The 13,036-nt window shown below is 41.4% G+C and overlaps 1 protein-coding gene across 2 annotated transcripts; it reads left to right on the top strand.

Moving 5' to 3' along the window:
• The first annotated feature begins 397 nt into the window (after positions 1-397).
• On the top strand, positions 398-10,311 carry ppp1r10 (protein phosphatase 1, regulatory subunit 10). Of its 2 annotated transcripts, none has more exons than XM_080045982.1 (18): positions 398-476; positions 4,099-4,208; positions 4,320-4,406; positions 4,732-4,867; positions 4,970-5,021; positions 5,113-5,202; positions 5,312-5,440; positions 5,531-5,636; positions 5,773-5,876; positions 5,974-6,089; positions 6,181-6,334; positions 6,454-6,597; positions 6,714-6,960; positions 7,132-7,207; positions 7,361-7,576; positions 7,745-7,874; positions 8,172-8,537; positions 8,904-10,311. In XM_080045982.1, the coding sequence occupies exons 2-18, from the start codon at positions 4,102-4,104 to the stop codon at positions 9,047-9,049; spliced, it is 2,406 nt and encodes an 801-aa protein (XP_079902108.1). In that variant the 5' UTR covers positions 398-476; positions 4,099-4,101; the 3' UTR covers positions 9,050-10,311. The 2 variants fall into 2 exon arrangements, with proteins under 2 accessions (XP_079902108.1, XP_079902107.1); XM_080045981.1 differs by having other exon boundaries at positions 404-684.
• Positions 10,312-13,036: the final 2,725 nt, after the last annotated feature.

Genomic DNA, 13,036 nt, shown 5'->3' on the forward strand with positions numbered 1-13,036 from the left:
TTGAATTATGGAAAAGTACAGTATTTTCAAGATGAATTCAGTGAAGGATTTAAGTTATAGCTTCCAAGATGTGAGAAACGCCATTACGCCCTTGATTGAGGAGGTAAGGTCGTTTCTCCACCATTTTGTTTGAACGGGAAAACAGAGAAAACGCTCCATATGACGTAAAAATCGTCACGTAGTATAAAAGCTAAACCCCTCCTCACCGCGCTCATTCCTGGATTTGGTCAGAGGTAAGTGAAGTCATAAAGACAGAATGGCTTATTTTCAACATTTTGTCCGTCTTAAATGCGAAATTCCAACTGAATATATTCACAAACCAACACAAGACTGTGATAAAGACGACGGACGACGCAGTTTGTCACTGGAATTAAATGCGTGTTTTTGTGTGTTTTGCAGGTATGAATTTGCTTTGCCGAAGACTGAACCGTCGAGGACTTTGAACAACTACTCAAATTCATATTTTTTTTCTTCAAGTAATGGACATTTGATTACTATTTTTTGTCTCCAGTTTGTTCCTGAAGGAAAGGCTAGCCTTTAGCTATCACAGCCCCACCCATAAGAAGTATCAGTTGATATTAAAAACTATGAAGTTTGACGATAAAATTAATGAAATAAGAGATATAAGTGCCTGAAAAGCACACTCTAGTATATCCGAGGCGCTGAGGATCTATATTATCAATAGTAAGTTGATTTTGAAGTTAAATTTAATTGTAGTCAGTTCAATCGAAGTCGTAGATAGGCTAGCTAGCGGCAGCCGTTTAGCAGGCACCGCGGGTTAGCTTGGTTCTTGGCAAACAATTTGAATATAGACAATTTTATAGTATGAGCTCACACAGGAAAGTAGATGGAGGCACAAGGCTCCGTTTCTTCGTGTGTGAGACTGAATGGACGAGTTGTTCAAAATGAAGCTAGACATAGTCAGTAAATTCGTAAAATATCAATAAGCAATCTATTCATAAAGATTGCCGTAGGCAGAGTAATCTAATTCAAACTCATGAAGTCGGACTATTTGCCTGCCAGATTTGTTTTGTAGGGGCTGCAGCTCAATGGAACGAACACCACCCGCAATCTACACATAAAGATTGCGTTAGTTTGAGGATTGTGGATATATTTTATGAAGCACCGTGTGTGTTGAAATGCCGATCATTATAGCACAGGGACTTCCTGAAAGCAAGCAGCATGTACTCGGCAATCTGTGGATAAAGATTGCAGGATGACTCGAGTGAATTGGTCTTTCGAAGCACAAACAGTCGGGATTGACAAATTGGACTGTTGTGGGTTGCTTTTCGAATGTTTGCTTTTTCACTGTCCTCGGGACAGCTCCGTGGGCTTGCCTTTGTTCTCGGAATCACGTTTGGAAGTTTATACAAAACCGAAATGCAGAACAAGTAGATACCGATGGCCAGCACATAGTCTGGGTGTATGTTTCGCTAAATATCTGCTACGCGTATTGTTTTTCTGTAAACCACTACCTTCTATGTTATTGCAGCCATTGATGCTTCTGTAGCTTGGTTTGCCGTCGTCGAAGTGGTTAACTGAGGGAGGGCTCTGATCAACAGCCATTCTCCGCCCCACCCCCTCGTCAAGCAGCGAGAAGACTAGAACAGGCCTGCTCTCGGTTATTATGACGGATGTCAGTTAAGCTAAAAGCATTTGTAGGTTCCATGACCTAACCCTAACCGAGGGCTTTAAACTGTTATTTGTTCACTTGGTTTCTCAATGATGGATATGCCTCTTTGGCCTAATCATTATAAAGTCGGTTTTACAACCGTTTTAAAAATTCAGTTGCCTAAAACATTACAAGAAAAAAATTAACATTATTTTTTACAGACACTTGATTATTGAGTAGGCTACAATCAAATTGTTTTGCCCTAATGTACTAGTGATACAATTACACCGCAGAATTACTGCACAAATAATTTTCTTTCCTCCACTTAATTAGGAACCTGGGCCATTGTTTAAAAGTGATTTTGTATGTAACAATTGTCACATTTACAGGAGTTGAGTTATTTGCAGTGTTGTGGAGGTCTGAGACTATATAAAACTTCTACTACAACAGTTATGCGGGTAAGACCTAACTGATTCCTCACGTCATGACATTTCCAATTAATTTATTTCCACCAAAATAGCCCGTTCTGTAGGCTGCGTAAATTGACAGTGGCATTGTAAGTTAACATGCATAAACATTTAAAGTGCATGCGTATGAGGCTCAATCCTCAAGCAATTATTTTATACCATTTGGAAGTTATTCCTTAAACCCTATGTCATGTAATGTTTTAAAATCCATAACAATGACATTATAGGCACATTTTCCTATTTTGTATCACATGGTATTTTTCAAAGATGATCAGTAGCCTACTTATTGAAACAGCCAACACTTTTTAGTAGCCTAATGAGATCTAGATTAACGTGTGTCATGTTACACTAACATTTTTGATCATTTGTTATGTATTCCTTCTATTTCTCTATGGCTTAACACAGGCAATGCAGTGACAGTGCATAAACTAACCTATAGGTGGCAGTAAATGGTCTGACTGGTCCCTGATGGCTGGAACAGCTGACAGTGATGCCATTAACCCAACTGTAGTCTAATATAGAGATACCTTGAGTACCTTCAAATAATCTAAATTGTAAAGGAGAGTGATTCATATTTACAAAAACATATTTTTTTACAGTTTTCAAGCATTTCATACAGTTAACATTTAATTACATAATACTTTGTTGGTGCTTATAATCTGAATTTGTACCATTTCATCTTTTTATCATATACCATAGTGATGTGCAAATAGGTTTTTACAAGGCACTATTAATGTCTCTGTTTCCATTCTCCTTGTTTGAGTTGCAATGTGAATGATTGTGATAGACGTGCTATTAAAACATGATCAATCATTATCAGTAACATTTCTTTCAAAAAATCCTCACTTTAGCTACTATTTATTTTAACAAACCTTTGAACCATCACTGCATTTGTAGCATCTAAGTGTAATGCACATTTGTAAAATAATAATAGATATTGAATACACATTGACAAGTCTGCTATGATAAGGGGTACTGTCAAATAAGAGGTTAGGCAAATTGATATTAGTGAATGTAACATTTTGTATGTCAGTTTAGAAAAGACAGTTTTTGTTTGAATTGTTGCTGTCTCTTTAATGAAATGTCTGAGCAAATTAATAAACTGTTGCCTCACATACACAAAAAAAACATTTTGTCAGACTGTGTGTCTGATAAACTTTTGTAAAAATGAAAGTCCCAGAGCGGACAGACTGGCTGAGGGATATGTCACAGCGTCCTGCCCTCGTCCCTGCTGAACCGGAGCCAAGTTGCCCCCATGCAACCCTCCAAACATCCCAAGTATGAGGCAGCACGTCGGAGCCATCATGCACTGTGGATGTGTGCCTGGAAGAAAATGATGCTACCTGTGTTAATCCTTGTGTGTCAGACACAATGTTAGCCCAGTCATCTATCCAGATGCTGTTTCTTTTTTTAGCCCTATTTTCACAGGATATACTGGACAGTAGGTCAGTGGGCTCTGCTCCTGAATTACTGCTTTGTTATTTGGTTGTACATAGGTGTCTTCATGAATATGTTGCTGAAACCCTCAGTGTACCACGATGGCCTTCTATGGCGTTGATCTTTGTTGTTTTGCCTCGTTTCTTTGGACCTTGATATCGAAGTCAAATGTCCTTGATACAAACAGAGTGGTGTTGTCATCCACTGGATCTTTTAAGAGTTCTAATTTAAGGTTGAATCTGGTAGTGTTTAGTGGTGAGATGAATCTCAAATCTCTGTGGCCTTGTTGGTCTTATATACAGTTTAGATATCTTGTGATTGGTTTAAGCCAGGTCTCTATGGAACATTCAAGAAAAGAGAGATGGACGGACTGTTGAGTCCTCATTCCTCAAGATAGCTGGTGGTAGTTGGTGGAATTCTGTTGCGTTGAGCTCCCCTTTTCTATCTGGCAGGCAAAACAGTTCTCACCAAAAATATAATAGATTTTAAGAAAAAAGATTGCATGTTACACATACCAGTACATGTGGTACACCTATGTCCTGTTGGCATGTGTATTAAATGTTTGTGTTGTGTATGTTTCAGAACATGGCGGTGGGACCAGTGGACCCCAGAGAGATTTTGAAGGGTGTGGAGTCACTCCTGGGGAAAGATGGCGAGCTCCGCAGTCTGGAGGGAGTCCCAAAGGTGTTCAGGTGAGGAGCCGAAATGAAACATGACTACATGTCTGTACTTTAACTCTTTGACCTTTTACATACTAATTCTTTTATGACTCTTAAACACCCATGCTCTTTTTTTCAATGCAGCCTGATGAAAGCTTCCACCAAGATGGTCAGCAGATGTATGTACCTGAACATCCTGCTACAGACAAAATCCCACGATGTTCTCAACAGGTAGGCCATCATTCTACTTTGTGTATGTCTTGGTCTTTATTCATATGAACACAGGGGCGGATACACATATTATTATTACATATGTCCCTGTGCTTTGAAGTCTGATCTTGTCAAAATGAAATTCTTTAAAAGTGAAATGTGAAGCGACTACCCATACATAATGGAAAAAAGGATATTGTGTGATTTTATATGCAGTTCTAAAGGAATCGGTGAAGGGTTCAACCGTTTGTTTTAATATCTTTGTATGTGACCAAGTGTATAGTCTGTGAGTATCTCAATCCTCCTCTAATTCATGCTCTTTCTTTTAAAAACTCCTTTCACCCAGGTTTATCCGAGTTGGTGGCTACAGGCTGCTCAACGCCTGGCTCACCTACTCCAAAGGCAACACCAACACCCCCCTGCTCCAGCTCATCCTGCTCACACTACAGAAGCTGCCTCTCAAAGTGGACCACCTCAAACAGGTACTGCCCTCAGTCTGTCCCTCAGAACACAACCTTCACAATGCCACACAAAGGCACAATTGACCTTTAACTGTTTTCTTTTTTGCTTTTATCTTCTCCCAGAATAACACCGCCAAGCTGGTGAAGCAGCTGAGCAAGTCTGGTGAGACTGAAGGTAAGGGTTGCTTGTACACAAAAAAACCACAAACGTTTGAATATATATTGTATGTGTATCTCACTAACAGTAATGTCTTTCATTTTTTTAGAATTGAGGAAGTTGGCGAACGTGCTTGTCGAGGGCTGGATGGCTACCATCCGCTCCCAGAGTGTCGGTGCCACTGGCAACTCCCCTGCAGGTACACAGGCAGATTATTCTAACTTTTTAGAAATGTCTCGTCTCTGTTTCACAATGTCTCCCCTCCTCACAACAGTTTCTAACACACACTCTGTATACATATCCTCCAGATAAGAAAAAGAAGAAAGAGGAGAGCAAGGTCCCAGTGCCGGATTTGAAGGGAAAGAGTGCAGAGGAGGAGAAGAAAAAGGAAAAACCTAAAGCTCATGCGCCCAGCCACACAAAGATTCGCTCCATTGGTAAAGCTTTATCTGATTACTAGTGATGTAGTCGGCCAATTAAAAAAAAATGTATTGCATGAATTAATGTATATGTTTTGTTTTGTGTAGGATTGGAGATTGACACTCCCAACCCGGCGCCTGCTAAGAAGCCAGCGGTTGCCCTACAGCTGGGTGACAAGTACAACATCAAGCCACCAGTTCTCAAGAGGCTAAGGTATTGTACCCTCCCATAACTTGTCTTGCCTCACTATCTCTGTGAGCACATCATGCAACTGACCCATTGCTGCCCTCTAACGGCTGACTATGGTATTAACACGTTTCCTTTTTATTTGAATTTCCCCTTCCAACAGCTCTGGTCCATTTGATAATCCACCTCAGGAGAAGAAATACAAACCTCTAAATATGCCCACCAACTCTGCCAAAGAGATCAAAGTCAAAATCATTCCAGCACAACGTAAGTGCATTTAAAGATAAGATAATCTCTGTGTTAAAGAAATGACATGGATGTATTTAGCCGTGGTGTTCACTGTCCTCTTTATTCCTCACTGCAGCGATTGAGTGCACAGGATTCCTAGAAGCTCTGAACTCTGCTCCAGTGCCAGGGATCAAGATCAAGAAGAAGAAATCTGGTCCTAACGCTAAGGCTGTCTCCCCCACATCCAATAAGGTAATGACTGAGAACCGTGTGTGAAAGAAGCTTAAAACATACTGTATGTGTTAAGCCCTCATCTCACCCTCGTTTGTCTTTTTGTCTCCAGGCAAATCCCTTTGACGGCAAACCCTCTACGTATTCATCTGGTAAACCGTCATCTCCAGACGCTGGTGCTTCCACTACTGCTGCTGATGAAAGCATGGAGCCAGAGAGGCCTGGCACCCCCGTTCCCTCTGAGGACGCTGAGGTCTCAGAAACTGGTAAAGTCTCAAACCTCTACATGCTCCTATGTGATGATGAGCTGCTTTGACTTAATACTCTTTTATTTTCACCTGGACTAACTTTTCATGGTTGTTCCCCATTGTCTGGTTGCTTGTAGGTGAGAAGCCAAACGCTCTGGCAGAGCCGCGGGGAGAGGAGGAAAGCTTGACTAAAAAGGGCAAGAAGAAGAAGACGGTTCACTGGGCGGAGGAGGAGCAGCTTAGACAATGCTTCTTCTTTGATCTGGATGAGACAGAGAGAGGTAGGGCATGCGCTTCTAGTACCCAACATGCTTTACTTCAAAGTGTTCTAAGACACATTAGGCAGTCTGTCAACAATCTGAAAGATTATTAATTAGTAATGTCTCTTCATCCACAGTCAACGTCAACAAGATCAAGGACTTTGGTGAGGCGGCCAAACGGGAGCTGATGATGGACAGGCAGACGTATGAGATGTCCCGTCGGCTCTCCCATGACACCATGGAGGAGAGGGTCCCCTGGACCCCGCCCAGGCCCCTCACCCTCACAGGCAGCCTGGCCATCTCCGGGGCCAACAGCACAGAGAAACTCTCCCAGAGAGACCGCGAGATGGGCATCCTTCAGGAGATCTTCCTCACCAAAGAAAGGTAAGGACATAAGTCAAAACATGCTGCATCTATGGTAGCTTTGTAAGTTTTACCAGGATCAACACAGGCTCGTTTTCCCCTTTTTATCTTCATTTTTCAGAATTTCACCTTGAGTAATTAGGATAACGGTCTGCAATTTGTATAATATTTTCCATTCTTTCTTCCCACCAGTGTGCCTGACAGTCCACATGAACCAGACTCAGAGCCTTATGAACCCATGCCTCCCCGTAGTATCCCACTGGATGAGGTGAGTTGTCTCTCTTTGAAGTCCATTCTGTACAAACATGTTTAATTCCAGCCTACATACATGTTAGACCAGCATATATACATGTGTTAGACCAGCATACATACATGTGTGAGACCAGCCCGCTCAGCTGCCAGTGTGCTCCCCCCCTTGCAGGACTCCTCCATGGCAGATGACAGCTTTGCTGAGCCCATGGACACCTCGTTAGTGCAGGGCCTTGCACTGGGTCAGGTTGATGCTAACAAGCTGCCGCCCGTCCTGGCCAACCTCATGAACCTGAACAACACTTCCCACAGCCCGCAAGCAGCCAACGCTGCCCCCAACGCTGTGCCTCCCACTGTCAACGTACAGGAGCTGCTCTCCTCTATCATGGTAAATATAGCAACAGGAGTCTATTTCACTTCTTCTGACTTGCTAACTGAAGCCCTCCTAATTCCTATTTACATTTTAATGATTCATTTTCATTCTATATAGCTCTATAGTTAAAATGTCCATTTGTAGTTGTATTTTTTGTAGCTAATAACAGCTGTTTGTCATCAGGGTGCCTCTGGTAACCAGTCTACTGAAGATTTGATCAATCAGCCTGCCTTCTCAGAGAAAATGAAACAGCTATTGGGCTCCTTTCAGCAAACCCAGAACCAGAACCAAAACCAGGGTGTACCTCAACCAGGTATACTCACGCACATGGAGTTTTACTTGCTTCACAACATATCATGAACACAGATAATGCACAGGACATCAACGTATTACATTTATTTACATAAAGAGTTAGTCCAGGCTACTGCTCCCAAAGTATGGGCTGCACAAAAAAGTAATAGTGTGATATAAAACAAAAGAATCACTGCGATCTAACTTTGAGGTCATATGGCCTTACACTACCTCCCTCCTCCTGCTGTCTTGGCATAATATCCACCCTGTCTGGTCCTTCTGTTACTCATTTGAGCCTTTTTTCTTTCTGTCTGTCTAGTCAACCCGGCTTTGCTGGGGCACGGTCCAGGCATGAACAATATGCCCAATATGAACATGCACATGCAAATGCCCATGAATGGTGGCTACCCACCCAATAACCCGCCCGGCGGACCCCGCTACAACCACCCCCCACCCCCTCACAACCACGGCCCACCCTTCAACCCCGGCCCCCCACGCATGATGGGCCCGCCGCCCGGCCAGGGCCGAGGAGACAATGGAAACTACTGGGGAGACGAGTCCATGAGAGGAGGTCCACACAGGGGGGGACACTTCCACAGAGGAGGCCGGGGCAGAGGAGGAGAGCCAGGGGGCTTCAGGGGCCCAAGACGAGGAGGGCCCAGAGGAGGACACAACAACATGAATGGTATGTGGAACATAGCTATTATATGAGAATGGAGCTCCCAAACCTGAGCCTGAATATTGGGCACGGACAGAAAAAATCAGTAAAGACCACATAAATGACTGAGTAGGGTTGATATTCTCTGTACTGACTTGATACAAGCTCACATGTTACATTCAGCTTAATGTTCATGTCCAGTGCAATAACTCCATCAGTGCAACAGAAGCACATCATACTCACCTCTCCTCTGCTCTCAAGTTCTCTCTGTTCATTCTGACAAACTGTATCCCATCTCTAATAAGTCTGTTTCAAATGAAGGCCTCTCTCTGTAGTTGAGGGACTAGATCATGTACACTGTGTAATTAATATGTCTTTGTTTGCTCCTGTCAGACATGTCCCAGAGGCCTGTGTGTCGTCACTTCATGATGAAGGGAAGCTGCCGGTATGAGAGCAACTGTGCTTTCTACCACCCGGGGGTGAATGGACCACCACTGCCCCCTAACCACCCTGCTAACAATCACAACCATGGACACTAGGCCACACTACTGCCAACCTCACAACGACTCTTGTTGGCCTCTGAAGGAGTCTTTCTCTGGGATCACTCCACTGCACGGCACTTAAGACACACTAGGAAAGCGGGACGTTATGTCCTGCAGTCATTGTGCAGGTGACCGAACTGAAGCTCTGCTGTGCCTGAGACAGAGAGAGAGAGAGAACAAACAAGAGAAGAGTGGAACTAAGGGACTCAAAAGCTGTGAGATCATCACTGATGGGACTGTCTTATTATTGGGATCATTTTAACCGGGAAACAAAGCTGACTATTATGTCTTGAGTTGCTCCGTCACTTTCCACACCAATAAGGTGGTGAACCAATTAGAAGTCTCCTTCTCACAGAAAGCTTTGTACATGACTGAATTCTCTTCCTACATGTGATAATGCTCTCATTATCCCCTTGAGTTTTCCTTTCTTCACCAGTCAGGTTTTCTCCTTGTACCGAGTCCCAAATCTTTTCCTCTTCTCACACAAATTCTTCAATGTGAGACAAATATCTCCAAAGCACTTTACGAAGAGAAAGCCCAACTAAATTGAGTCGCGGCTATGATTTATAAACTGGGACTGAAAAAGAACTGTATAGTATTAAAACTGCTTTATTTCACCCAGGTCCTAAGAATAAGGTTTTAGAAATGAACTGTGTTAACCTTATGAAAAAGGCCTCGCTTTTTTTTGTTCTTCTTCCTTACAGCAGCTGGTATGAATGTGAAGAAGGAGCGGCAGCAGTGTGTACTATTATTCTATGTAAGCTTTCCCTCTGTGTGCCCTGGCTCGGCTGCTCACAGTCAGACTGTGTGACTGGACGTGTGTGGAGGCGTAACAATCATGAGCGTCAAACAGCCACGGTCCTGTCTGAAGAGCTGCTTCTGGATCGGAGGGGGAGGGATTCATACTGTCAGTGTTATGGAGTCAGATGCTCGGTGGGTCAGCCATATTGTTTTCTGTGAAAACACATGACCTTTGCGTCTCTTGTGGGAGAGTCAGAATGTAATGTTTTTTTGTTGTTCTCTCCTTGTTTATTTTTTATTTTGCTACAATCTTGAGAACGTACGCCCCTTTTTTTAATATGGGTTCAGATTTTTTGTCAGTGTGAAATGTTTGTATAAATACAGAATACACATTCATACAGTCATATTTTCAGTTGAATTCTTTTGTACACAGTGTATTGAATAAATGTCCAAATATATAATGCTCCTGTCTGTGTTGAATTTGCTGAAATCAGTTGAAATGGAAACATTCTGGTAAGATGCAATGCATAGCCAACATACTGGTATACGTTTATATTTAATTTACTGGACAATCTTTATACAACACTGATGTGCCTTGTGTACATGGAAAGTATTTTCAGTCATACCTTCTGTCTATACCAGCCATTAAGTGATCCAATCCAATTTTTTTCAAGTAGGTATAAGTATAGGCTACTGTAAATGTTAGCCAACACAATGATTCATTTATCATTGTGTAGGCTAATATTTCAAATGATTTATTAATGTTAGGTTAGAGGGCCTACATTTTTAGTTAATTAAGTCAAATAAGATGGCTACATGCCAGACAGAGAGTGTGGTAAAATGATCGCTTTCCCATTGTTAGAGGAACTCATGTAGTCTGGTCCGGAGCAGGCTAGTTTCCCTGCATACATTTCCATAGTAACTCAGCTTGAACTATGTTGAACTTGCCTTATGTAACCGAATTAACTAAAAATGAGTCAGAATAACCGAAGAAAGCCTTGTATATTTGGTAATCTGCTGGCTTTATGGAACAGCCCTCAGCTGTCAGCTTTCCACCAGCAGCTTGCGCCATAACCCCAACCCGCTGCCTCAAGTATTACATTCTGGCAACGTCCCTTATTCAGTTAGGCTAAGACAACCTTTGCTGATATGTTGTGCATCTCTCTCCCCTCCAAATAAAAAAGTGTAGGGTCTTAGTGTTGAGCAGTGTTGTAGTGTTGTGGAAAAAGCTGTTTCTGAGCCTGCTGGTGCGACTCCTGAGGCACCTGTAACGTCTCCCGAACAGGAGGAGAGAGAACAGTGCATGACTGGGGTGTGTGTGGTCCTTGATGATTTTGTTTGCACGTTGCTGACACCGTGATTGATGAAGGTCAGTGAGGGCAGGGAGTGATGTGCCAATTACAGGCAGAACAAATATTGGACAGTTTTCAATTAGGGATAGAGGCCCAGTCATTTGGAACAGTTTACCTGATACACTCCGTAAACACTCATCTTTAGTTACTTCCAAAAAACATCTTAAAATGTATCTCTTTTTAAAAGCTTACGATAATGTATAAACTTACTGACTGTATGTTGTATTTTATTTTTGCTTTTTTACTATATGAACTTAGATGTGCTTGTATTTTCATTTTTTAACATGATTTTGTAGTTGTTCTTGTTTTATCTTTTATTTTTTTTGTCTTTTTATTCTACTTTATTTCTTTACCTTACCTTATTGTATTTTAGTGTTAGGTGGGCATCCTTTATAAGCCCTTTGGGGTTCTTTTGTCCCACCCGTGCATTCATGTATGTCTATGTGCATCTTTTTGCCATTTTAATCTTGTATATCTGCACAAATAAAAACTAAACTAAACTAAACCAATTTATTCAAAAAACATTGTTTTTTACTATTTCAATGATTTAAATATAAGGTTTTTAGAAATGAAGACAAATATTGATCTATCCATGTGTTACTTACCTACCACACTGAGGAGTTAACTGTATTTCTTTCCCGTTTTATTTATTTTCTTGCACAAGGAATTTAAACGTTGCTATAGCACACGGCGGCAGAAAAGATTACATTTTTTTTTCTTCTGTAACACTTTATAATAATATTCATTCCAAACAGTTTTATATACAGTAATTGTAGATGATAAATAAGTGCTATGTTTACATATATCACATGTCTTTTTTTAACATATGAGGAACAGTGGAATTCCTATGCTATACATTAGGGTTGACCAATTATAGTATAGTCAACTAATCACACTTCGATCTAAGCAGCCTGATTCGACTGCCAATCTCACAGTCGAATAGCTGCCAAATGTGAAACAAAGATCATTGAATTCCGGCTATATGGAGGTGCTGAATGTCTGATCTTACATGGAATAGTCTCCCAGTTAATCACGATACATCACCTAATGTGGTATAAATATCAGCCTATCTCCTTAGTGTGAGTCAATGGCTATAGGTAGACATAAATTATAACGCCATCTCAAGAAGACAAACTATAATTGGGAAAAATATGCCAATGTAGCACATTAGAATAAGGATCAATAAGCAGGAAAATAAAATTGCATGATTTGACGATCAGTCGACTATAGGCAAGATTAGACCAATCAGATTCGACTCTGGATATTTTTTGTTGAGGACAACATGACTACACATTTGTACCTGATGAATGGAACACTTTAGATAAGGGGTATGCAGAAAGGTTTGTAAATTACTTCTTAATAAGTGACCAATGATTTGTTAATTAATGAGCAATTAATGACTTACTAAAAGTTTTAGAGATGACTTACAATACATATGATATTTTAACTATGTATCATCTACAAATATATATTTACATGACTCATGAATCACTTATAAATGAACACTATTATAAAGTGTTACCCCATTTCCCTTGATATGACAAAGGGGATTTTAAGGTGAAGAGGCAACCGTTGAGTCAATTTACACAGCATAGACACATGTTAGTATTCCTCTTATTCATTATCTGAGGGACGCATTGTTGTTCACTATTGAACCAGGAAGTTGCATCCTATTCTATTCGGCGCCAGCCAATAGCAGCGTGTGTTGACAGAGTTAAGATCCGTGTTATCAGGGAAGGGCCAGCTGGGGAATGCCAAGTGTGAATATAGGAGTGGCCTTTTCAAAACCTGCCCTCTAGGCAAATATTGACTGTGGTGCTGTGACAACACACAGTGACGGGGAGAGAGGGAGACATGGAGACATGGAGTACTGCTCTAAGGACACCTCAGC

The sequence above is a fragment of the Ammodytes marinus genome, assembly GCF_949987685.1.
Source record: "Ammodytes marinus genome assembly, chromosome: 17".
Taxonomy (NCBI): Eukaryota; Metazoa; Chordata; class Actinopteri; order Uranoscopiformes; family Ammodytidae; genus Ammodytes; species Ammodytes marinus.

Bases quoted from the DNA above. Each gene is read 5' to 3' on its own strand.
- ppp1r10 (XM_080045982.1), top strand. From the start codon at position 4,102: ATGGCGGTGGGACCAGTGGACCCCAGAGAGATTTTGAAGGGTGTGGAG. The intron at 5,022-5,112 runs GTAAGGGTTGCT...TCATTTTTTTAG, and splicing joins CAAGTCTGGTGAGACTGAAG to AATTGAGGAAGTTGGCGAAC. The intron at 5,441-5,530 runs GTAAAGCTTTAT...TGTTTTGTGTAG, and splicing joins CACAAAGATTCGCTCCATTG to GATTGGAGATTGACACTCCC.